Source organism: Jaminaea rosea, assembly GCF_003144245.1.
Source record: "Jaminaea rosea strain MCA 5214 unplaced genomic scaffold BDZ90scaffold_15, whole genome shotgun sequence".
NCBI lineage: Eukaryota > Fungi > Basidiomycota > Exobasidiomycetes > Microstromatales > Jaminaea > Jaminaea rosea.
Genome location: NW_020289989.1, coordinates 403050 through 424927, shown reverse-complemented (window position 1 = coordinate 424927; position 21878 = coordinate 403050). Strand labels below are relative to the sequence as shown.

Below are 21878 nucleotides of genomic sequence, written 5' to 3'. Positions count from 1 at the left end.
GCCCATCTCGCAGCGTGCTTGTACGTGGTGCATCGTGCCTGCGCCTGCCGCTGCTGGTCGTCACCCCAAACGGGCACGATCCATCGCCCGTCGTCGTCGCTGCATGCAGCTGCTCTCTCCGCGAGCTCTCTTTTTTCTCTCCGTGCGTGCAAGCAAGCAAGCGGAGAGGCGGCGGAGCGAGCAGACGTGACCCTGAGACCTGACCTGACCTGACCGACTGACCGACCCTGAGTATCCATCCGCGCGCCCTTTGCGCCTCCCGCTCCCATCCGCACCCTAATCATCTCCTCCCAGCGTCGTGAGGACAAAGAGGCAACTTTGCCACGACTCAAACACAGCCACCCCACATACGATGTACGCCAGCGCCAGCGTTATGACCACTTTGTCCTTCTTGCCATTCATACACGTCGAGGCGACGAGATGATCTACTCGAACTCGTTGATTCCCTCCTCCTCATCCTCGAACAACGACACTATGGACGTCGACATGTCCTCTCCACCGCGGACTCCAACCAATCAACCCTCCTCTCTGCCCTTTGCTAGTACGGGAGGGGTGCCCTGGGCCCCACGCAGACCATCGAGGCGGATGGACGCATGGGTGCAAAGGGGCGGACGTAGCCCGTGCCCTGTTGCGAGGGAGAGTAGCGACTCAAGTGATGAGGATGGAGATGTGGAGATGGAGACGCCTGCCAGGAGGCTATTCGTCGATGCGGACGCTCACGCGCAGGGGTCGAAGTCAAGTGGTGGGCTGGAGCAAGACGCGGACGACGTATTTGGCAGCAGGCCAGCGAGGGACGACGAAGAATCGTCATCTTGGCCAAGGCAAGGAGCTCAACGACGTGCACCGCGACCAGCTTGCCTCTTCTCATCGCCGTCGGAGGATCGACACTCAGGCGCGCACCGACTCGCTCCTGCACCATTGAGCGTCAATACCGCAAGCTCAAGGGGCAAGGCATCACCATCACCACGTCGGCGGCCGAGTCCCCCTACGTCTGCAAGAGCAACAGCAGCAGCATCCTCGTCGCTGCTCGATCGTCGGGAGCGCAAGAGGAGCGGCGAGGTCAACCTGAACCGACCGCACAGTTCTTCTTCTTCGAGGGGTCAAATCACCTCGCACTTCTCTCCCATCGGCAAGCCCATGCGCGAGTCCAAGCCTAAGCCCAAATCATCCGCAGACACACGACGGCAGCCGCCAGCCCTCACGCCCCTCCTTCTCCCCTCCTGGTCAGCAGCAACCGCCGTCCCCGAGAGACTGCCAGGCAGCGCCGAGCTGACTCGCACCGCCTCGGAAGGCGCAAGACCTTGTAATTCGGCCAGCTCCTCGCCTCTGCGTCAGTCCTTTCGCAATTTGGAGGGATGCGCGTACCAAACGAGAAGGGCTACTGTGGCTTTTGTGTAGGTGTGGAGGGATGATGAGAAGCGGCAGAGAGGGAGGGGCGAAGCTTTCTCTTGATGACAGACGTTGTATGGTTGATGCTCCTCGTGCTTGCTTGCTTCTGCTACTGGTGCTCTCCTCGCTGGTCGAGCCCCGTGTAATGGTACTCCTGCTCTTTCAGTCTCTCATAGTCACTGCCGCCGCGACCGCCGCCACCACCGCTGCTGCTGCTGTGTATCACTGTGATCATTGCCTGCTCCATCCTCTTCGTCGGACATAGCCCTGCTCCCTTTGACTTACTTGACCAGCTCCTGCACCCTCTTGAGTACCTCATCACCACTGAGACCGTCCAGTTCTGCATGCTTCTCTACGCCGCGTTCTGTGTGAGGGAGCGGGGCGAGGAGAAGAAGACGGAGACGACGGTAAGCTCTCTGACAGAGCGAGGGTAATCAGGCGGAGTCAGGAGGAGGCGCGCGCACGTACCGAATCTCGCAAACACTCTCGCTGGGGTTCCCTGTGCTTCTCGTACCAGGATGGGCAAGGAAGGGTTGCTCGCCTTGAGGGATGGGTAGGAGGATTGGATGAATTGTCTGCGCGGGGAGATGACCATGAGCAGGGTCAGAAGGTTGCCTATATGCCGCCAGGGTTTGGCCCACATCGCTGCCGCTGCTCGTTGCTCGCCGCTCACCTGGCACCAGCGCTGCCCTGCCCCGTCTGACAGAGGTGGAGACGCAGCTCCTTGAGTGTCTTGGGGAAAGCTGCCCGAGCCAAAGCTGATGATGACATGCTGCTGCTGCTACTCGAGTCGAGGTGGTGTTGGTGTGGTGGTTGGTTGGTTGGAGAGCCAAGCGGAGCGGGGGTGTGTGAGTTGCAATCAAGTCCTGACGGGCGGACGGAGTCGAGAAAGTCGGACCGGAGCCGCCGCCTCCGCTCGCCCGCCTTGAATCGACTTGTCCCACTCTCCTCTCCACCACCACGCGAGGGCGGGCGTGCGTGGCTCGAGCCACTTCCGTCGTGTCCTTTGTCGTCGTCATCCCTTTTGGTCCTCGTCCCAACCTCCTCCTCCTCTTCCTCCCCAACACCTCTCTCTCGCGCGCAATCATGGACATCCGCCAAATGATGCGGCAAATGCAAGGCATGGGCGGTGGCGGTTCAGATGCCGCACCGGCCGGCGACTCCCCACAGAACGATAATGCCGAGACGGTCTACATCTCTTCGCTTGCCTTGCTCAAGATGTTGAAGCATGGGCGAGCAGGAGTGCCTATGGAGGTGATGGGATTGATGCTGGGCGAATTCGTGGATGATTATACCGTGACATGCATCGACGTCTTCGCGATGCCGCAGAGTGGGACAAGCGTTACAGTCGAGAGCGTGAGTAGAGTGGCGCGGGCGCCAAGACGCAGCATTGTGAGCGAGCAATGCTAACTTACTCCTCGTGCCACCCCGGTGATCGCGCGCAGGTGGATCCCGTATTCCAGACCAACATGTTAGAGATGCTTCGCCAGACAGGAAGACCAGAGATGGTCGTCGGATGGTATCACTCTCACCCGGGCTTCGGTTGCTGGCTGTCCAACGTCGACATCAATACGCAGCAGGCATTCGAGCAGCTCAACTCGAGGGCGGTGGCCGTTGTTGTGGATCCCATTCAGAGTGTCAAGGTGGGTGTGGCGCATCTCCCGATGCGAGGCAGTTGGCTGCAAGGCACGAGAAGGTTGGGGGAAAGTTGCTGATCATCCTCTTCGCGACTCGGCGTGCCGCTCCGCAGGGAAAGGTCGTCATCGACGCATTCCGTCTCATCAACCCGGCGACGGCCATGCAAGGGCAGGAACCACGTCAGACGACGTCCAACATCGGGCACTTGAACAAGCCGACGATCCACTCGCTCATTCACGGACTCAACAGGCACTATTACTCGTGCGTAGGCGCCACCAACGCCACCCCTCGCCTTGCTGACGCTGACATTTTCTACCTCCTGTCGCCCCGCCAGACTTGCTATCAATTACCGCAAGACCGAACTAGAGCAGAGCATGCTGGGCAACTTGCACAAGCGCAACTGGACCGAGGGGCTCAGATTGAGGGACTGGGGAGTGCATCGCGATAATAACGAGAAGGCAATCAAGGTGCGGCGCGGCGCGGCTCGGCGTGGCGTGGAGTGCCCGCGATGACTACAGCCGGGTGCATTGAATAAATCGGCTGACCTCCCCCCTCTTCCTCCTCTCTCTCTCTCTCCCACCTCGCACGCAGCGAATGCTCTCCCTCTCGGAACAATACAACAAGTCCGTACAAGAAGAGTCGACGCTCACCGCTCAAGAGTTGAAGACGCGACACGTAGGCAAGCAAGACCCGAAGCGCCATCTCGAGGACGAGGTGGAGAATGCCATGGGGGATCAGGTGGTTCAAGGGTTGGGAATGATGTTGCTCGCCGAGCTGTGAGATCGCGCGCGCGCGGGTGGCATGTGACTGTAATGGCATACATTTGTGATGAGGTTCTCAAGAGCGCCGCCGCTGGCTAGCTAAAGTGTCCAAGACTGAACAGGAGCGTACGACCCCGCGTGTTACCCACAGCCACCACTCCCCCTCTCCCCGCACTCGTGTCAAACGCTAAATCGCTCACCCTACCTACTGGCGTGCCGCTCGTAGGCCAATTGGCATATACGCTCCCCTCGCCCGCGTGTGCAAGGCGCAGTGCATCCTTCTTGGATCGCGACGCGAGGCCGAGGATCTGGCTGGACTGATCGAAGGTCAAACTGGAGGTGGAGGTGATCAGGTTAGAAAGCGACTTTGTAGGTTCGACGAGCCCAGAGCCAGAGGTGGGGGAAAGGAGAGCATCGCGTGTATACAGGGCAACGATGCCGCTCTGTGTGCCTACGGCCCAACGCTGTCCGTCTGGCGAAGCGGCGAGGCTGTTAGGCGCGTGTAGGCCGGAATCGCGCACCGTCAGCGGACAACGGAGGGTGCGCGTGTCCCACTGTTGGAAGGAACCGTCCTGTCCCAGTGAGAGGAGTTGGTGCGTGTGTGAAGGGGAAGGGTCCCAGGCTAGGCCTGCCAGCGGGGCGTTGTGGCTCAGCGTGTGAAGGAGGTGCGACCCACCGCCACGGCCACCGCCGCCGCCGCCCTCCGAGGTGGAAGAGGCTACCTCGGGCGATCTGCCCCAGTCGAGCAGGTGAACATGACCACGTCTCCCGCCTACGGCTAGCAATCCGCTGGAGCTACCCGCACCAGGAGGCTGGAATTGCGCCATGCTCAAATCGCGTTCTCCCTCCCCTTCCCCTCCCCCACTGCTAGCTCCACGCCACGGAGTAGATCGCAGCGCCTTGCCACTCTGCACGTCGTACGAATAGAGGTAAGGGCGCGGACCCGCGAGTAGGATGCTCTGCCCACTGGGGTGCCAGGTGGCTTTGCGCAACGGAAGGGAGGGAACGTGGATCGTCTGTAGCAAGGGATTGTCCCGCCCATCGACGTTGTACAGCCTCACGCGCCTATCGCGGCTTGCGGTGCAGAGGAGGCGGGTGCGACGTGACGTCGGGTGGAAGCTGAGAGATTCGATGGCACTGGAGAGGTCCGTGTCCGTCGCGGGAAGCGCATCATCGTCGTCGTCGTCATCGAATCGCGTTGGGGCGGGATGTTGCTGCACATCTCGCTGGCGTTGGATTTCCAGTTGACCAGGGGGAAGGGGCCGCCTACGCCCGCCCGAGGAGGAGGATGTAGCCGCCTTGCGCGTCAAGCCCGAGTCCCGAGCCAGCAGATCAGTCAATGTCGTCGCCACGACCTCGCCCTGCTGGGCCTTGGCCACCACCGCTCCCGGTAATTCCCTCCTCTGCCCCGCCCAGCTAGGCCTAGGGTGCAACTTCTCGTACTGTTCGCGCAGCCTTCGCTCGTACTCTAATCCGGTAATGGTGCGCTCGTCTGCGGAGACGCGCAATTTGCGGAGACGCTTTGTGCCGGCAAAGGAGCCGTCTGGTGCTCGGGCTTGCGGGCCTACGAGGGGGACGAGGAGGGAAGAGGTGGAGGGATCATGCCAAGCGGCGGAGGGACGCTTGCGGCGGGATGAAGAGGAGGCGGCGGAAGCAGAGGAGGCAGAGGAGGTAGAGGAAGAGGAGCCGCTGGACGAGGAGTCGCCGTCGTCGTCGTCCTCATCTTCGCTTGATTCGTCGTCGCTGCCATCGTCGTCCTCGTCACCCTCACCGTCACTCTCGCTCTGATCCTGTCCTCCATCGATCTCAAACAATTGCCCGTCATCCAGCCCTTCGAGGCCCGTCTCCTCTTCGTCACTCTCCTCGACGTGTTTCGCCGCGGGTCCCGAGGGCGCCGCCTGGCCAAAGAGTGAAGCGGTGAGCCTCAGCTCATCTTCGGTAGGCTGAGTGGCTGAAATACCCAGCGCAGCCTGCGTGTTCGTCTCGGTACGCTGCTTCTTCCTCGATGATGGCATGGAGTGCGGCTGGTGGTGGTGGTGGTGGTGGTGAGGCAAGGAAGTGACAAGTCGTCGCTGCTCGTGGTTCCGTCCGCCCTCTCGAGCGAGGCAAAATCTTGCGAGCCGACGACGGAGCGGCAGTGCGAGCGGGAGTGGCAGTCGAGCCTCGGAGTCTCTCACTCACCTCGACCTTGACTCGCAACTTTGGTCCGCCCGGCTGCAGCTCTCCGCCCCGCCTTGCCTGCCCGCTTGCCCGCCTTTCTCTCCTTCCTAACCAACACTCATCCACCCAATCATGGCCGCTCAGGACCTCTCACAGAAGATGGCCGATCTGGCCGCAGCCGACGATCCGCAAGCCACTCCGTCAGCCTCGAAGTCAGCGCAAGAACAAAAGGTCACGCCCTGGGACGTGAGCGGCGCAGCAGGGGCAGACGGTAAAGTCCAGGCAATCGACTACGACAAGCTCAGTGCGTGTGCAGCGTGCACCATTGAACCATGCTGTCCCAGCTCGGGCTGACCTGCATGTTTTCCCTCCCCTCCTCGCCCCACCGCCCCGCCAGTCAACGAGTTTGGTACTCGCCACATCACGCCCGAGCTGCTCGAACGATTCGAGAAGGTGACGGGACATCGCCCTCATCCCTTGCTCAGGCGCGGGTCCTTCTTTTCGCATCGAGAATTGGATGCCATCCTAACGCGGTATGAGCAGGGAAAGGAGTTCTACCTGTACACGGGGCGCGGGCCGAGTAGTGACACCATGCACATGGGCCACTTGATCCCATTCTTGTTCACCAAATGTGCGTGCGCAAGACGTAAACTCGCGCTCCATCCTCGTCCTCGCGCTGACGCCGCCGCTCCCGCTCGCAGGGCTCCAGGACGTCTTCGACGTACCGCTCGTCGTGCAACTCACCGATGACGAGAAGTTCCTCTTTCGTCCTGGACTCACTCTCAAGGACGTCAGGCGGTTTGCGTTTGAGAATGCGAGGGACGTCATTGCGTGCGGGTTCAGGCTGGACAAGACGTTCATTTTCAACGACCTCGATTACATGGGCGGGTGAGTGGGTGCGATGCGCGGGGCTGGGAGCTAGATGCTGAACTTTTCGCCGCGCACGCAGCCCCTTCTATCACAACGTCTGCACCATCTCTCGAGCCATTACCACGAGCCAGTCCAAGGGTGAGCGCGCCCCTCACGTCCCCCACGCCGCGCCAATCTGACCCGCCCCACCCTCCCCACGCAGGAACATTCGGCTTCAACGACTCCGACTCGGTGGGCAAGCTCCACTTCGTCAGCATCCAAGCCGCCCCCTCCTTCTCCTCCTCCTTCCCTCAGATCTTCGGAGAACGCAGCGACGTCCCCTGCCTGATCCCATGCGCCATCGATCAAGACCCCTACTTTCGCCAAACACGAGACGTGGCTGGTCGTCTAAAGCTTCCTCGCCCCTCGTTGATCCACGCCAAGTTCTTCCCTGCGCTCCAAGGCCCGGGAACAAAGATGAGCGCCTCGAACCCAAACAGTAATATCGCCATGACCGATACGGCTAAGCAGATCAAGGACAAGATTAACAAGCACGCCTTCTCGGGCGGAAGGGATACACTTGAGGAGCACAAGAGGCTAGGTGGGAACCCGGATGTGGATGTTGCGTACCAGTACATGGGCTTCTTCCTTGACGATGATGAGGAGATGGAGCGCACGGCGCAGCAGTACAGGAGTGGAGAGTTGACCAGCGGAGAGATGAAGAAGAAGTGCATCGCCGTGCTGCAGGCTGTGGTCAAAGGATTCCAGGAGCGCAAGGCCGCCATTAGTGACGATGTGGTTCGGCAGTTCATGGATCGTGAGCGCAGGATCGATCCGCGTGTTAAGCCGAGAGGGGAGAAGAAGGGAGACGTGCCGGTTGTGGGGACGACGGTGGGGAGCGTTGGGGAGGCGGTCAAGAAGGTCGAGGAGAGCAAGTGAGCGCGGCGGGAGGGAGTGTGTTAGAGGATCCATTGCATTGTTAATGCTAGACGTGCGCAGAGCAGTCGTGAACCTCACCCCCTACCCATCGTAGGCGTGAGCATGCCAGCCACGTGGCCCCCTTCGCCGCCGCGACGTCCGTGCGCTGCGAGGTGGAACAAAGCGAGACGCGCTTCGGGTGAAGTGGTTGGAGCGTCCCGGCCGGTCGAAGTCCAATCACTTTCGTGCCAGCGTCACGACCCCGAGCAATCACGCCTCGCGCCCCCCAATGGGATCCTGTCCTCTGCATCGCCCGCTCCATCTGACGTCAACTCCATCGCTACCGCCTCGTCGTCATGGTGTATCGTGGTAGAGGGGTGAAGATGCGGCCTCGGCCTGCCTGTTACTCGTACACACGCACGCACGCACACGCACACGCACGCGCACACGCCAATGCACGCCAGCACGCGAAACCATGCAGTCCGCCTTGCTGCTCTGCTCTGCCCTGCTCAGCTCTGCTCAGCAGCGCGTGGGCTTGGACTGCTGGGCGATACGATACCGTAGCGTTGAGCTCGAGACAGGTGGTGGTGATGAGGCGAAGCTGATCTACGCATTGAGCTCAGTACCGTCCACCATCTCATTTCCTCACTCAAGCCTCACACATCACTCGAATCATTCGTCAAGACTCAATTCGACTGGCTCATCGAGCAGGCGCGTGTGCCTGTTCGCCTCCCGTCTCGACTCAGCATCCCTTCTCCCTTGGTCTCTGGTTGTCTGCTCGGCTTCTCGTCAAGCCTCTTACGCAGCACCATCAACGCACGATCCTTAATCGGAATCCTCGTCAGCACTGCAAGATGGATGACCAGCATACACGCTCGACCCTGCGCGGTATAGCAGTGTCGTGCTCAGCAACTCAGCATACGCTCATACGGTCTCTCGCCATATCCAATTCCTTGCGACCAGCTTGATGCGAGGTCAAAGCAAGCGCCTCTCTTCACTCGGCACACTCGTGAAATTGCCCAGTCGAGTCTGGGAGCGGTCTCCTTGCCATCACACGGCAGCTCAGTGCTTAGCACTTCAGCGCTTCGTGCCTCTCTCTCAACACAACCGGTCTCTGTCTACACTCGGTCAGGCACGTCTGTGCTTGCCACCATACGGCACAGCAGCTCTTGCCCTAGCGACTCAGCACCGGCTGTTTTGGTCTCTCTTTACCTTCACAGGGCACATCTTCACCGTACTTTACTCTGGTCTTCTCCCGTCTCCTGGCGCGGTGCCGGCTTCATCAAAGAAACCGTGCTATTCCAGTGCGATGCAGGTGAGTTGAGCATACATCCTACTCTGCACCACCAGCGGACGTCTTGCTCACATACACTCGACTCTTCGCGCGTGTCGTCTCCCTCTCAGAGATTCTCGCCGTCCTACTCGTCGAGCGCAACGCACGTCTACGCGTGGCTCGTACAGAACCAGCATATCTCCAATGCATCTGGTCACGGCTGGATCTATCGCTTTGTAATGAGAAGCACGTCGATTCAAAGTGATGGATCAAAAGGAGGAAGCTGAAGGAGATACAGACTCGAGCTCAAGAGACCAGATAGGGTCAAAGAAGGGGTCTGAGCGCAGGCTACTCTAGCCGAACCAAAGCTCAACACGCTTCTCCTGCCTCGCACCCATCCACGGCTCACTGAGCTCTGACCGTGGCGCCACGAGACTGCAATAGTCGTCTACGGGCAGCCTCACAGGGGGACAGTCAAAGCGCTGGGGGAGTTCGAACATCCGCTACACCAAGATGGTCCAGCAGATGCCACCGCAGGTCGTTAAAAGCTTCGATCCAAAAGCGACACGACAAGGCTGGCGAGGCTGGCGACGCGGGCGGACCGGACGACGACAGTGATACTGTAGCGAGGAGGAGGACCAGCTAGACAACTCGTTCGAGGCGCAAGCAAAACGGCTCTTCAACGTCTCACAGCAACACAGATTCAACGACGACGACATCATTCCCCCATCGACCGTAATCAACCTGCAAAGTTTCCGCGCGGCCTTTCGCTCGCGTCTCGACATCGCGGGCAAAGCAATCATGGCAAAAGAGACGAGGAAGGATGAGCAAGGAGTGGTCAGGAACAAAGTACCGATCAGCTGGGCCGGAGGATGCCTCTGGCGGTCTGCCGACTAGGTCCCCCAGTACGAGATGTACCCACGCCTGCCTGGGCCGGCCTTATCAGCAGGTCGCTCATTGATGGTTGCGACGGCTCTCTTGCTGACTGAGATCGGCAAAGGTGAGGCGCGCTTGCAGCCAAGTCACTGCAGTAGTGCTTCAGCTGTCTAAGGTACCGTATTGTTCGTGCAGTGCATGCAGAGGACGTCCACATCGCCGTCAAGCCAAGCGCCTGATTCAAGCAGAAGGCAGAGGCCAATGCGATCGTCCCGTGCCTGCTAGCCGACAGCAGCGTGCAATGGAGTCCGTTGTGGATTAGCCTAACGGAGCTCCTCGAGCAAGGCATCGTTCCGGACGCGGAGTGATTTCGAGAACAGGAAAACGTCTCGCTCGAGCGTACGATCGCCCAATTTGGCACCGGCGACACAAGCAGCGACGACATGACTAAAGCTTCCGCACTCTCCGCCAGCCAATACTCGGTGTACGTGGAGGTCGCGCTCGGCGTCCATACGAGGGACACGGCCTATGCGGGCAAATCTCGCCACGATCTCAAGCGGCATGCTCAGCATGAAGGAGAGCGTGCCAAGTGGAGCATCGCTGGTCCTGAATGCGCACCATTCTATCATCAGCAGACTGCAGGGAAGCAGACAACGACATCCGAACCGCAATGATCGACAGAGCAGGCGCGCTCACTTATGAGCAGAGACAAGACCGCCTTGCCATCGTTGAGCCAGCGGTGACATTCGCCAAGTCGATGTGATGGCGAGCATGGCGCCTGCGGTGGAGGAGGAGCGAGCGGACCTGGTCGGTGGGCTGCTGCTTGAGGCAAGGGCGATGACGGTGCGCGAGCGTGAGGGTCACAAAGAAAGTGACCAGGCCCACCAATGGCCGCTGCGCGTGCAGAACCTGCGCCTTCCGACTCCCAAGTCACACACCCATCTGCAAGACAAGGTCTTCGGATGGCTTGACCAAAGGGAGAAGGACCAGCGCCTGGCCCGAGCATCGCAGCCGAAGGTGGAGCTGCAGGCACGTCAAACCGTCCCGCCCTCACTCGATGGCTCTGCTCGCAGCATCGACAGCCTCAACCTCCTGGCTCGTCAGGGTCGCCTTGGCTTGCTGGAGGTCAACGGCCTCTGCTGCATCAACACCAGGCCGGGCGTCCCCCCGCCACAGCCGCTCGCGTATCACAGCTACATTGCGCTGCCGACCTGGGTCTCAGGAGGAGCGCGCGATGTTGCCGAGCAGCTGGGTCTGGACTGCCGAAGCGACGGGAGGCCGATGACGACGGCCATGTTTTGCGAGGAGCCGAACGGCCAAGGGCTGTTCGATGTGGCACATCCGAGCGCTCTCGACCGTGAGGAGTGCAAGATCGGGCTGCTGCTTCGCAAGCCGTCAAACTGGGAGTGGGTGCTGCACAAGAGGCGACCTGAGGGGGTGTACTCCCCGTCAGCTAAAGCACAGCTGCAGCTCTGCGCCAATCAGCGCCGTCTGCTTGAGGCAGGCAGGGAGGCTCTGGGCATGGCGCCGCGCCCGTTCGTGCAGCTCCCCTACGGAGTCGAACCGCGGTCGCACTTTGCCATCTGGCCTTCGACTTCAAAGCCCACCACTCGCAATGCCTCGGTTGGGATGAGTCTTAGCGGCAAACAGCTGCACATCTCCCCCTTGAGCCGACTGTGAAGGCAATCTTCGCGCCCGCGCCGGTCCCAGAGAGGTACGATAACCTTGAGTTCTCGACGAACATCGCTTCCGCCCACTGCAAGTGCACGGACGACTTCTTCTTCTTCTGGCGCCGACTGCCCTGCAACGGCCAAGGCAGCGTCCTGGATCCGCCAGAAGTGGTTCAAGGCGAGGACCCAAGCAACAATGTACAATATTTGGGTCGGATTCCGAAAGGAGCATGAGGAGGCAGGGTACAAATGGCCGACAATCCAGCCGCCTACATACGCCACCACCGCATAGAGGCAGAAGAAGACGAGCGAGTGCCATGCGAGATAGCCACAGTATCAACTTCATTCAGACCTAAGAGCGAGCGATGAAGCTCCGTAGTCAAGCGCATGAGCGAGCGCTCGGTAGCAAAGGAGATCGGGAGCAGCTTGGCAACAGCGACTCAAGGCGCATCCCAAGCGCCTGCTCGACATCATCAATCGCAGCCGCGCGCAAATGACAGGTGCCGGACCTCCCCTACTACGACCTGCGCGGCACGATGCACGGGCACTGGCCCTTCGAAAGTTTCCCTCCTGGCCCTCGCAGCTACAGAAACAAGCCTTTGGTAAAGCATTATAACCAGGGTCTCGTAGCGGCGGCACAGGCGAGAAAACCATAGAAGGCAACGGAAATGTCAGACGAAGGCAATGCGATAGACGCTCAAATGACATTCTTCTTCACTCGCATTACCAAGCTGCTATCGTGAGCCTCGCGAGGGGGCTGGCCGAGCTCTGTTGTCGTGACTCTTTATGGGCTCTTTGTTCAGACTGAGATCGTGAAGGCGGGCCTGGATGGCCCGAAGACGGTAGACTTCTGCACGCTACTCGATCGAAGAGGGTACCGTGAACTGTGATCAATTGATTGTGACAGCACGATGAAGTCGACTCGAGATCGCGTATCTTCGGATGGGCTTGCTTCTCCGTTGTCGTCTTTCTCGACGACGCAGGACGTCCACTCCTTCTGCACCCCCAGCGGCGGTACAGGGTAGAGTTGACTCGCTGCGAGCACCAACGTGAGCTACGAGGTTGACTGTCATCTCGAATGTCGAGCTGGTAGGCCGTGACTCACTAGCATACAGTACTGTAGAGTAGATTTCGCGCAACCAACGTGGTTGGGCAGACGCGAAAGCAGACTAGCCAACGACTTCGCCGTCCGCGTCACCGTCGTCCAAAAGATGGAGAGCGCGAAAAGGGGAGCGCATGGTAGCATCGGTACCATTAAAACAAGTATCACAACAATGTTTGTCGGTCGCTGCGCAGCTGGCATTTGAGAGATAGTAGCTGGTCAGCGAACCACCAAAGAGCGCCCTTGTCCCCCATTGCGACTCCTCATCAGCTCGTACTCGAGCCGCACCTGCCCGAGTCAATCACGACTATTTCTGTACCCACCAAAAAGTATAACCTGAGCGATAGCAGCACTCGCAAAGTCCACGCGGTACCATTCCGTTGATGCTGTGGTACAACATACGCTCGAGCATCGACTCGCCGACCTCTTGCTCCGACGGGTTAGCAGCGACTTCATGCGTCTCTTCGCGCTTGTGTTGGCCGATGAGTGAGACCGGAGCCTCCGAACGAGTCTGGACAGCGACCATCTTGGGTGCCGTGCTAGAGTTGAAGCTGTCCAGAGACGCCCTGATATCGGCGATCTTACCAGCAAAATCGTGGCGGAGGAACCAAGGATTGGCGTCGACACGAGCTGCGAGGAGGGCCAATTGAGAAGCAGGGAGGCCTCTCTCTGGCAGAATACAGCCTGTGCAACAGCCCGGCGAGCTAGGTCCGCAGCATGGATGAGTTCTGTGCATTGAGAGACAGCAGGAGCAGTCGCGAGCGACAAGGGTTTCGGATGTGGCGAGGTCCGTGGCAAGGTCTGTGGCGTGCTCGCCGCGTTCGGTCGCGGTGTCAAACTCGGCTCGGCCAGCATGGTCGACTTTGTCGTCACTTCGAGCCTTTTCATCGGATCTATCCGACTCAGGGAGAATGCTGGCGCTGAGAGGTGCAGCGATCACTGAGCGAAGCGCAAGTGCCTCTGGCACGGTGGCGAGCAGCGCAGTGAGCGCGACGCCCAAAGTGACAAGCATGAGGAGGCGCATGGGCGTGATAGGACGGGGAAAGCGAAGTGATGGTGCATTCAGAAAGGTGCTGAGGGGACGATCAGTTGGAGTTATGCAGCATAAACGTGAGGTGGAACACGTTCCATCTTGCCGGACGGCTGGTGACAGGCAATAGGTTGACTTGGCTCGGCAAGATATTGCTTTGAGCAGCCCTCCGGCCGAACGCTCTTCCCACGATAGCCCTTGTGACATCAGGCGCGGGCAAATCTATGTAAACGCTTCACTCTGAAGAAATGTACAGGGTCAGGGTGAACAGTGTAATTCCGAAGCGGATTGTTGTGGCGATCCGACGGCGGCGACCGCCTGTCGCCGACGTCCGATGTAGAAGGGCGAATCAGCTTGGCTCGCGCGAGCAAAGTTGCCCCATCTCCTCCGACCGACAATGGCTCCGCGCCCTGGCACCTCGATGGCTGCGCCTGCTGCGCACTCTTTGCGCGATCGTGGCAAATTGTGTGAACAGTAGACGGAATTTCTTTTTGAGGGTATCGACGTCATTTGCTGCCCGCCCGCTCCACGACTACCGGGATGATAGGGCAATAAGGCGGGCGAGAACGGGGCGAGTACAGTATTTGGTTGCCACGAACCTGCAACAGACGAGCTGGTCCTGGCCGCGACGTCGCTGAACTCCTCGCTCTCTGCCTCTCGAGTCTTCCACTCCCTACATTTCGAGCGGATCGAGGGGCCTTTGCCCTCAATGCAGCTGGCCCTATCATCCGCCGTCGGTCGCTTGACGCGCATGATATGGCATCCGAGCTTCAGGTGAGAGGTGAGAACCAAACAGCAGTATCACGTGTCTTGTTGCTGTCGTCCGCTTTGTCAGCGTGCAATGACAAGCGGCCTCAACGACGACGAGCAGAGGAATGTGGTACACAACAAGCTGTACATGTACGGTTCATCGAGCACAAAAAGGGAAAGTGTCGAATGACTCGACCATCGCATTGAACACTTTCGGGCTTATACAGGTCAGTGTGAAGTCGTCTTTGCATCGTGCCGGGTAGCTCGCCGAGAACAAAGCCGTCGCTCTCGAGAGAGCCGCCTGAGATCATACTAGGTCCCAACGTTCTCTCGGCCGTCGGAGACTTGAGTGGCGGCCGTCCCGGGACTTGATGCTCTCTTCTGTCAATTGACAAGACCACAGCTGCCACAGCATCCAGTTGGTCGTCCAGATGCTGCACAACAACCTTTGTGGGTGTCGAAAGTCGATCGAGGGGGAAGCAGGGTCAGCAGGTGGCACAGACTACCCTCTACCACTTTTGCACCTGCTCACCATCACCATTCGCCGTGCAACATTCGCACAGGGTCTGGCGGGCAAAAAGAGAGGCGGCTTTGCTATCGGCCTTTCCATTTCGGTCACGACGCCTTGTTGAGGTGTTGGGGTCGCCGCGGCCGACCTTACCCGAAGCGTCGCTCCGGTCCGAGACGCCTGCGTTCCGGGGATGGTCACTGGTTGCTACGAGCGGAGCTTGGAGCCCCAGGGACAGACCTGGGCATCCTGCACAGCAGTTGGGGTCTGTGGCGCTGCAGCAGTGTCCAGGAAAGTCTGAGCCGCAGCAATCACACGTTGTTGACTTCTTGGTGAGATCGCTGGTAGCGACGACGGGAGGTACGCGCCTGGCGTGCATTGTCGTCCAAGCAGCGCCTGGTTCTGCCAGAGAGTCGCTCGCGTGACGCTGAGCAGTCAATGGGCTGGTTTCCTTGCCCCCTCCGGCGTCGAGAGGGGCAGCGAGAGCCATGCGAAAGGCTCTAGCCCCAGAAGGAAGGGTACCAATGAGCGCAAGGAGCAAAAGGGGCGCGAGGATGAGGCTAGTAAGCTTGAGCATCATTTTCCAGAGAGACTGGACGTCGCGGAAGAGAGTGTGGTGAGCGTTGGGGAGGGCGCTTGAGAAAGCTGGGTTTATGAAGGCATCGTGCTTCAACGCCGACGAGCCTGACAAGAGGTGCTTGGCGGCCACGGGACCTCAGCCACCGGCAGCAGCTCTCCGGGTGGCCACGACAGCAACTACGCGCAGCTTGGCGATACCGGTCGGACCGCACAGCCTCGTGACCGCCGAATTCGGGCAAGCTATTGCCGCCGAGTATGGCCTCGCGCTCGCCATTTTGGCGGCCGCGGTAAGAAAGGACGGAAGAGAAGTTGTGCCTCTCGAAATCGCGCTCAGGCCTCCTCGCTCGCTTGGCCTCGCGCCTCTTGAACCGCCACGCGCAGAGCAAAATCACGACGCACTTTGCCTCCGCTCCCTCCGCTCCCTCCTCTCGCTGCATTGACAAGCTATTAGGCTCACGAAGCAGCTACATGACTCAAAAGGAGACCTTTCGGGCTCAATGTGAGTCTCCAATCCTGCGACCGCAAAGACGGGCGCACTCGCTACAGAAGCACCGCCTTGGGGCAGTCTTGTCTCGACAGATCACCCATTCGTGTCGAAACGCAATCACTGGATCACTCAGCCGGCCCGTGTACCTATCTCCTGTCGTGGCGCTACAACGAGGTGATGCAAAAGGCCCCGCCCCTTCACCTCATTTCATCGATCCAACTGCCATTCATGCTCTGCTTCACGAATCAAAGGAGCCTCGAAAATTCAAAGTCAAAGGGTGAAATGTGAGGACAAAGAGAATTGTTCAGAAGATTTGAGCACTCTGCTGGCCCAAGACGTGCGCCAGCGCACCAGATCAAGAGGAGCCCGAGCTCCCTTCTTCTTCCTGCCCATCATCCGCACCCTCGCGAGGTTCTGCCTCGACGGCGGCGCCTCGGCGTACGCGTCACCTGAAAGGCTCCTCTCATCATTCTCCTTCTCTCCTCTGGACGTGACAAATGGCTTGATTGTGCTCCCAAGTCGCCACGCGGCGCATCTTGCTTGGAAAATTGAATGCAGCCGAGGTCAGCCAAGGCCGCAGCGTGTCTTACCTCCCAACTCACCTCAAGTTGCATGGCGATGCTTCCTAGAGTCTCAACAATATACCACCACACGTGTTGCAGCAGGTTGGCGGTGGGGGCCCGCAACAAACTAGCTCAAATTGATGCATAGGGTGCAAGGAGAAGAAGCAGTTCTGGTAAGAGGTGATCCGGCGGTGACGCGCCGCAGTCACTTTGGTACCCACAGCTTGCTCCCCGAGCGGCACAACACTGACACAGCTCGCTCTCATTCCTGCGCATCCCCGCGACGGACTCAGCAGACGCGATGGCCTGGCCGAGAGGGGCAAAGACGATGAGCGGCATGGCTACGTAGGCGAGCTTGAGGAGATGCATGGCTGGCGGGTCGGTGGATGTCAGGCGAGGTTGCTGGCGAGAGGTCGAATGGACTGGGACTTTGAGAGCTTTGTTAGGGATTTCGCCCGCACGCTCAGCTCTCTAGAGGCGACACGTAGCCTTGGTCAGTATCTCGCAACCCACAAGTGCGACTGACCCGGGCGCAATCCGGTGGGTCGCTATTGCTGATGAAAACCCCAGGGTCACCGCAATGGCAAGCATTGGAGACTTTATTCCGCCGGAAGTTCTCGACAAAGGCTTCGAGCGAATCAGCGTCACAAGCCTCTGAGCAGGCTTGGTCTGCAATCTGTGCTCGAAGGGCAGATGAGAACGGGCCGATGCGCGCAGTCTGCCCCTTCCATTCAGCCGCGAGGGCAAGTCCTGTTGCCGAGCGAGCCTGTCCCAGAATGCTTGGCATGTGGGTTCGCTTTGACTTCGTCGTGTGATAGTACGAGCAGGACGGAGGCCCCTCTGGCGGCTTCCATCACGCTGCATGCCATCCTGAAGCATAGCGGACAGAATGATCAGAGTCTCTAGCCTCGGCCATGCCGGCCTGAAATCGAGCACGGAGCAGCTCCTTTTTGACGTCAAGAGCGTGATGTCCATCCTGACAATCTTGCACGGCGGCACGAGTGCTTGCCGCAAGCATGACCTTCTAGTGTCTGCTCTGTGGGTCTCCGCTGCATCGGGTGTTGTGCGGAGCTGATGCTGCCCTGTGCCCACGCCACATCATCTTGACTCGTCTGCTGCTGTCCACAGCTTTCTTGCCTCTCGACCACCCACAACTCGTACAATATGCAACCATTCCTCACCAGCCTTTTCGCCCCGGTGCTGGTCGCCTCTGCTCTTCTCAGCGCCAATGGACACCCTCGCAGCGACCCCAAGCACGACGCTCTCCAGATCAAAGGCGGGCCGCTTGGCTCTCGAAGCTTGAATGACCGCACCATCGTTGGCCCAGTGACAGGTGACAAGAGCATCGCAACGAAGAGGCATAGTGGCGTCGCTTTTCCTGAGGAAAATCTACTGGCTCGCTATACTCTGTGCGAGTGTTGTGAGCGCGTGGGATCAGGACGTGAGTCTGCCTTCGAACACACCTCATGTACAGTAGTAGCGACTCGTTGCTGACGCAGAGCGCTTGAATGTCTACATGTTTTCAGGCTGCTGTCAGAACTCGCCAGGATGCTGTGACGATCGCTGATCTCCCTGAGAGGAGGGCGCAGCACTGCTGCTTCATCAGGAGACGACTGGAAGCTACCCTGGGCCTTCGCTCATCCTATCCGAATCGCTCTGCGCACCCTCTGCGATTCAGTGGGGCCAGCTTCTCAGTGCGGCCAGCATCGCTCCCACGCTGTTTTCGCTTGTACCACACCTCTTGAATTGATCCATCCGTCTATCTCCTGTTTTCTTTGCGCCAAGCTAGACAGCGTCTGAGTAGACAGAGACTGGAGTCGCGACTCGGGTGCACTGATGCCCACGCTCCTGGCAGGCAGCACGAGAATGTGATAGTCGCTGAGAGACGAGCCGTCGAGCGTGGAGATTGGCAGCGGGTGATGACAAGTAGAGGTACCAGAGCTTCGCTCTTGCCACGTCGGTGCAAAGAACAGATGGCGTGTCAGGAAGTTGGATGTGAAAGAGATTGAAGGTTGGTTCTCTCCCGCGCTAGCGTGTTCTCCGCCCTCGGCAATGTCGCCACGTGTCGTGTCAGGCCACCCGCCGGCCATCCGTTCCCAAGACTTGCTCGCTCTTTCTATCTTCACATCCTCACCTTGTTCATTTACAGCCTTTATCAGCATTCGTTCGCCTTTCAAGACCTCATGCAATCTTCAATATCGTCTCCTATAGCGTCAGAATGTGCAGCGGGAGCGCAGGCGGTGTCAGCGGCGCGAGCTCCCGAACTCTTTCAGCCGCAGCGCCACTCACCCGTTCCATCGCGACAGTATGCCTCTCTCACCTCCCGGGCCCTCTGACAAGCGCCTCAACAGCCAATACAACAGCCCGTGATAGTACCCGAGCAGCATGCCTGAGAAAAAGTGGGGCACAGTGTTAGCCACATCATCTTCGGCGACCGAGGCGCTAGCATTTCCGAGGCCCCGTCGTTCGTGCAGCTCACCGCTGCACCGGCTCTACCAACTCACTCCGCTACCATAGTTCGCGCAACAGGTGCAGGTAGGGTTCGAGTTGCGAGCGTAGAGGGTGCCAGCCATTCCCGGCTCTCGAGGACCTAGAATGTCTGCGATCTGCGGCGTAAAGGCTCGCTTGCTGCGTAGAGAGTGGGTGTCCTAGCGGCTCGAGGCAGGAAGGCAAGGTCGGTTCCTCGTCAGTGGCAGAGCGCGCTTCGACTACCTACTGCATCTACTGCGCACCTGACCACGATCATCAGCGGCGCGAGCTTCAGCGGCTGGAAGTCCCTGGCCCAGAGAGGCAAGCGTAGCGAGCGTGAGCGTTGCGAGGGCGAACTTGACGAAGCGCATTGTGTCAAAGTGTGCGGGGTGCGGTGAGTCTCTTTGCGATGGGTATGAGGCCTTTTGTGAATTTCCATCGCTGAGCAGCTCTCTTTGGGCAACGTGCGCTTCTGCTTAGCCTCGCGCAACAACCTCCCACCGGATTTTGCCTCTACTCAACCTCAACCCTCCGAATTTGCTCGTGCGCAGGCGATATTCTTTCGCGCCTTCTTGCTGGCCGCAACATTCATGATGGCAGTCAATTAATTAATGGTGGGCGTAGCGGGCATTCTCAGCATGGGCGGTCATACCTGCATGGGTAGCTGTGAGCTCTCACTCTCGTACTGCAAGACATTCGATCTCGCCTCGCAAGCAAGAGGGCGAAGGGTAAACTCAGGTACTGTCTGGGCAGGAAAGAACCATCGACGTCATAGCAATCCATTCTCGAGGGGACCAATTGGCGGTAAAAATCACGTTTGTACAGCATCACTCCATGACGGCGTCTGGTCATGCTTGGTTGTTGGAGGTGCCGACACTTTGCAGAACATTGCACAGCCGCTGATCAAGGCACTATTCTGCGTCATCCGGAGCATCGCCGGCTCGAGCGAGGTCATGAGTGGAGGCATCAGCGGAACGATTCACTGCCCTGGCAAGACTCAGACCTTTGTTTCGCTGGCTCTGGAGCAACGTCGAGCGCCGGGGTCACAGGGCATGACGACATTGCTGGGCGAGAGCGATTATCAACTATGGCGAGGGCTTAGGGGAGCAGTCGATCGCTTCCCGTCAAACGACCAGCCCTGGCGCGTCTACACTATACGGTATTCTGAGCCGCCGTGGTACAGTATCGCGTGCGGCACTTCCCGCTGCGATGAGGTCATGACCTCGACAAGAGGCTATATCATCTTCACCTTCTGCGCCTCCAACAGAAGCACTCTCCTCTTCACCAGCACCAGTCCACACCATGCGCCCTCCCTTCCTCTCCTTCATTTTCCCCGCTGTGTTGGGCCTCGCCCTCATCGGCCCAGGCGCCACGGGACGAGCCATTGATGTCCTGGCCCTTCGCACGGAGGGCAGCCTCTCCGACCACGGGTATCTTGTGCATCGTGGTTACAACGAGAGCGTGCCGGCCCTGCGCACCTTCCATCACGATAGAGAGGTCAGTGGAAGCTGATTAAGCGGCATTGGAGCCCCGCGTTAACGCCAGGCATTGTCCCCTTCAGGACCGGAGCTCTCTCACCGATACAGACAGCACGCTCGCGGGGCGCAACAAGACCAATGCGCAGCCCAAGCAGTCAACGAGGGTGAATTCCAACAGGCTTCGTCGGTCGTCCGCAGTCGTTGACCTCGCCTTGATCTCCCTTCGCTACTTCAGCCCACGGCCAATCCCGCGTCAAATGACTGCAGGAAAGCGGGTGACTGCGAGTGCTTCAACTGCAGGCATGCTGTGGATCTGCCCGGTCGATACGAGAAGGTGAGCTGCGGCAACGCGTCTGCCACGGTTCTTGATGCTGACCAGAGACGCGCGCTTTCAGCAGCCCAGAATCCCTCGAGCTGTGTCGACCGTCAGCACGCCCCGTGACAGCGACCTCACTACGCAAAGTGACGCCATGCTCACCGAGCGAAAAAGGAAGGTCAGTCCCCTCGTCGAACCACCTGAAGTCGCGTCCTGCTTGACTCTCACCTCGCATTCTGTCTTTCCGTATCGACTTAGAAACCCGCTCCCTCGAAGTTCTGCCAATGTTGCAGCAGCGGGACCTCTTCTGCCAGATGCTGCCAATTTAAGCCTTCCTGTACGTGCTCTGGGTGCTCCATGGATGTTGTTGGGCGCGACCATCTGATGTGGGAGGAGGCGTACGATCGCATGGTGAGCCGCAGCGACCATCTTCAACAGGTACAGTACAAACCGCGTGCTGATCGATCCACTGCCTTGCTTACCAGGTCACTGCTACCGATAATGTCGTCCACCTCCAGTTCTAGGCTATTATACAAAGCGTCGCTACCTCGTTCACTGTCCGTACACGACAGCCGCCGCCGCATCTCGTCACATGCCACGTACGGCAACTCACGCGGCAGCGCCGCGCACACACGATGTCTCTTCCCCTATCTCTCGATCTCTCACGCGAGACACGAGTCCACATCCAATCATCAACTTTAGCCTCTCACCCGTTGTCTCGCCCTCTCCTGTTGCGTGTGAACAACACCGCAAGCTTGCTACCGCTCGCTTCTCCCGAATCTCCCACGATTGCACTGCCGGCGATACCGTACGCCAAGCCGTCACTGCCAAGGTGCGGCTGCGTGCGCACACCAGCATGGTCGCGCGAGGCTCAATGCTCGCAGTCTGAACCACAGTGAGACTGTATAGCCGCAGTAACCGTCCTGATAGCGGCATTACTTGCGTGCGAACGCTCCCAATGGTGAGAGCGAGCAGTGCAGCGGCCGTGCGCGACTGTTGCCTTCGCACAAGCCGCAATGAAGGACCGGGGGTCGCGCCGTCGTTAGAGTGCCCCAGACCCTG

At 59.3% G+C, this 21878-nt stretch overlaps 11 protein-coding genes across 11 annotated transcripts; 6 read left to right on the top strand and 5 right to left on the bottom strand.

Moving 5' to 3' along the window:
* Nucleotides 1-79: 79 nt before the first annotated feature.
* On the top strand, nucleotides 80-1559 carry BDZ90DRAFT_234249 (hypothetical protein). The gene has a single exon (XM_025506940.1). It carries the CDS (start codon nucleotides 421-423, stop codon nucleotides 1396-1398), a length of 978 nt encoding a protein of 325 aa, XP_025360046.1. The 5' UTR covers nucleotides 80-420; the 3' UTR covers nucleotides 1399-1559.
* A 111-nt stretch (nucleotides 1560-1670) lies between these two features.
* Nucleotides 1671-2160, bottom strand: BDZ90DRAFT_255695 (NADH dehydrogenase, alpha subcomplex, subunit 2; the record flags this gene model as incomplete). The annotated part of the gene is made up of 3 exons (XM_025507861.1): nucleotides 1671-1753; nucleotides 1858-1964; nucleotides 2063-2160. The coding sequence occupies 3 exons, from the start codon at nucleotides 2158-2160 to the stop codon at nucleotides 1671-1673; spliced, it is 288 nt and encodes a 95-aa protein (XP_025360045.1).
* Nucleotides 2161-2439: 279 nt separating this feature from the next.
* BDZ90DRAFT_234247 (Mov34-domain-containing protein) lies at nucleotides 2440-3740 on the top strand. The gene is made up of 4 exons (XM_025506939.1): nucleotides 2440-2745; nucleotides 2835-3032; nucleotides 3140-3288; nucleotides 3362-3740. Exons 1-4 carry the CDS (start codon nucleotides 2476-2478, stop codon nucleotides 3537-3539), a joined length of 795 nt encoding a protein of 264 aa, XP_025360044.1. The 5' UTR covers nucleotides 2440-2475; the 3' UTR covers nucleotides 3540-3740.
* Nucleotides 3741-3883: 143 nt separating this feature from the next.
* Nucleotides 3884-5221, bottom strand: BDZ90DRAFT_223498 (WD40 repeat-like protein; the record flags this gene model as incomplete). Its single annotated transcript, XM_025504581.1, has 1 exon — nucleotides 3884-5221. A coding segment is annotated over one exon (1338 nt), but the record flags the coding sequence as incomplete, so codon positions are not given.
* Nucleotides 5222-6059: 838 nt separating this feature from the next.
* On the top strand, nucleotides 6060-7863 carry BDZ90DRAFT_255685 (putative tryptophan--tRNA ligase). The gene is made up of 5 exons (XM_025507859.1): nucleotides 6060-6252; nucleotides 6346-6579; nucleotides 6650-6836; nucleotides 6898-6956; nucleotides 7021-7863. The coding sequence occupies exons 1-5, from the start codon at nucleotides 6081-6083 to the stop codon at nucleotides 7734-7736; spliced, it is 1368 nt and encodes a 455-aa protein (XP_025360042.1). The 5' UTR covers nucleotides 6060-6080; the 3' UTR covers nucleotides 7737-7863.
* Nucleotides 7864-10635: 2772 nt separating this feature from the next.
* On the top strand, nucleotides 10636-11826 carry BDZ90DRAFT_262475 (hypothetical protein; the record flags this gene model as incomplete). Its single annotated transcript, XM_025508489.1, has 2 exons — nucleotides 10636-11540; nucleotides 11628-11826. The coding sequence occupies 2 exons, from the start codon at nucleotides 10636-10638 to the stop codon at nucleotides 11824-11826; spliced, it is 1104 nt and encodes a 367-aa protein (XP_025360041.1).
* A 4988-nt stretch (nucleotides 11827-16814) lies between these two features.
* On the bottom strand, nucleotides 16815-17623 carry BDZ90DRAFT_75155 (hypothetical protein). The gene has a single exon (XM_025509840.1). The coding sequence runs from the start codon at nucleotides 17526-17528 to the stop codon at nucleotides 17025-17027; it is 504 nt and encodes a 167-aa protein (XP_025360040.1). The 5' UTR covers nucleotides 17529-17623; the 3' UTR covers nucleotides 16815-17024.
* Nucleotides 17623-18145, top strand: BDZ90DRAFT_75161 (hypothetical protein). The gene has a single exon (XM_025509841.1). It carries the CDS (start codon nucleotides 17718-17720, stop codon nucleotides 18045-18047), a length of 330 nt encoding a protein of 109 aa, XP_025360039.1. The 5' UTR covers nucleotides 17623-17717; the 3' UTR covers nucleotides 18048-18145.
* Nucleotides 18100-18806, bottom strand: BDZ90DRAFT_75189 (hypothetical protein). The gene has a single exon (XM_025509842.1). It carries the CDS (start codon nucleotides 18713-18715, stop codon nucleotides 18245-18247), a length of 471 nt encoding a protein of 156 aa, XP_025360038.1. The 5' UTR covers nucleotides 18716-18806; the 3' UTR covers nucleotides 18100-18244.
* On the bottom strand, nucleotides 18735-19393 carry BDZ90DRAFT_262474 (hypothetical protein; the record flags this gene model as incomplete). The annotated part of the gene is made up of 3 exons (XM_025508488.1): nucleotides 18735-18758; nucleotides 19058-19201; nucleotides 19286-19393. 3 exons carry the CDS (start codon nucleotides 19391-19393, stop codon nucleotides 18735-18737), a joined length of 276 nt encoding a protein of 91 aa, XP_025360037.1.
* Nucleotides 19394-20324: 931 nt separating this feature from the next.
* On the top strand, nucleotides 20325-21473 carry BDZ90DRAFT_281628 (hypothetical protein; the record flags this gene model as incomplete). Its single annotated transcript, XM_025509387.1, has 6 exons — nucleotides 20325-20519; nucleotides 20584-20664; nucleotides 20736-20834; nucleotides 20896-20994; nucleotides 21075-21227; nucleotides 21302-21473. 6 exons carry the CDS (start codon nucleotides 20325-20327, stop codon nucleotides 21338-21340), a joined length of 666 nt encoding a protein of 221 aa, XP_025360036.1. The 3' UTR covers nucleotides 21341-21473.
* Nucleotides 21474-21878: the final 405 nt, after the last annotated feature.

Coding starts and splice junctions, on each gene's coding strand:
- BDZ90DRAFT_234249 (XM_025506940.1), top strand. CDS start 421: ATGATCTACTCGAACTCGTTGATTCCCTCCTCCTCATCCTCGAACAAC.
- BDZ90DRAFT_234247 (XM_025506939.1), top strand. CDS start 2,476: ATGGACATCCGCCAAATGATGCGGCAAATGCAAGGCATGGGCGGTGGC. Junction 2,746..2,834: donor CAAGCGTTACAGTCGAGAGC/GTGAGTAGAGTG, acceptor GATCGCGCGCAG/GTGGATCCCGTATTCCAGAC. Junction 3,289..3,361: donor CTCAACAGGCACTATTACTC/GTGCGTAGGCGC, acceptor TCGCCCCGCCAG/ACTTGCTATCAATTACCGCA.
- BDZ90DRAFT_255685 (XM_025507859.1), top strand. CDS start 6,081: ATGGCCGCTCAGGACCTCTCACAGAAGATGGCCGATCTGGCCGCAGCC. Junction 6,253..6,345: donor AATCGACTACGACAAGCTCA/GTGCGTGTGCAG, acceptor CCGCCCCGCCAG/TCAACGAGTTTGGTACTCGC. Junction 6,580..6,649: donor CCCATTCTTGTTCACCAAAT/GTGCGTGCGCAA, acceptor TCCCGCTCGCAG/GGCTCCAGGACGTCTTCGAC.
- BDZ90DRAFT_75155 (XM_025509840.1), bottom strand. CDS start 17,528: ATGGACATCACGCTCTTGACGTCAAAAAGGAGCTGCTCCGTGCTCGAT.
- BDZ90DRAFT_75161 (XM_025509841.1), top strand. CDS start 17,718: ATGCAACCATTCCTCACCAGCCTTTTCGCCCCGGTGCTGGTCGCCTCT.
- BDZ90DRAFT_75189 (XM_025509842.1), bottom strand. CDS start 18,715: ATGCTGATAAAGGCTGTAAATGAACAAGGTGAGGATGTGAAGATAGAA.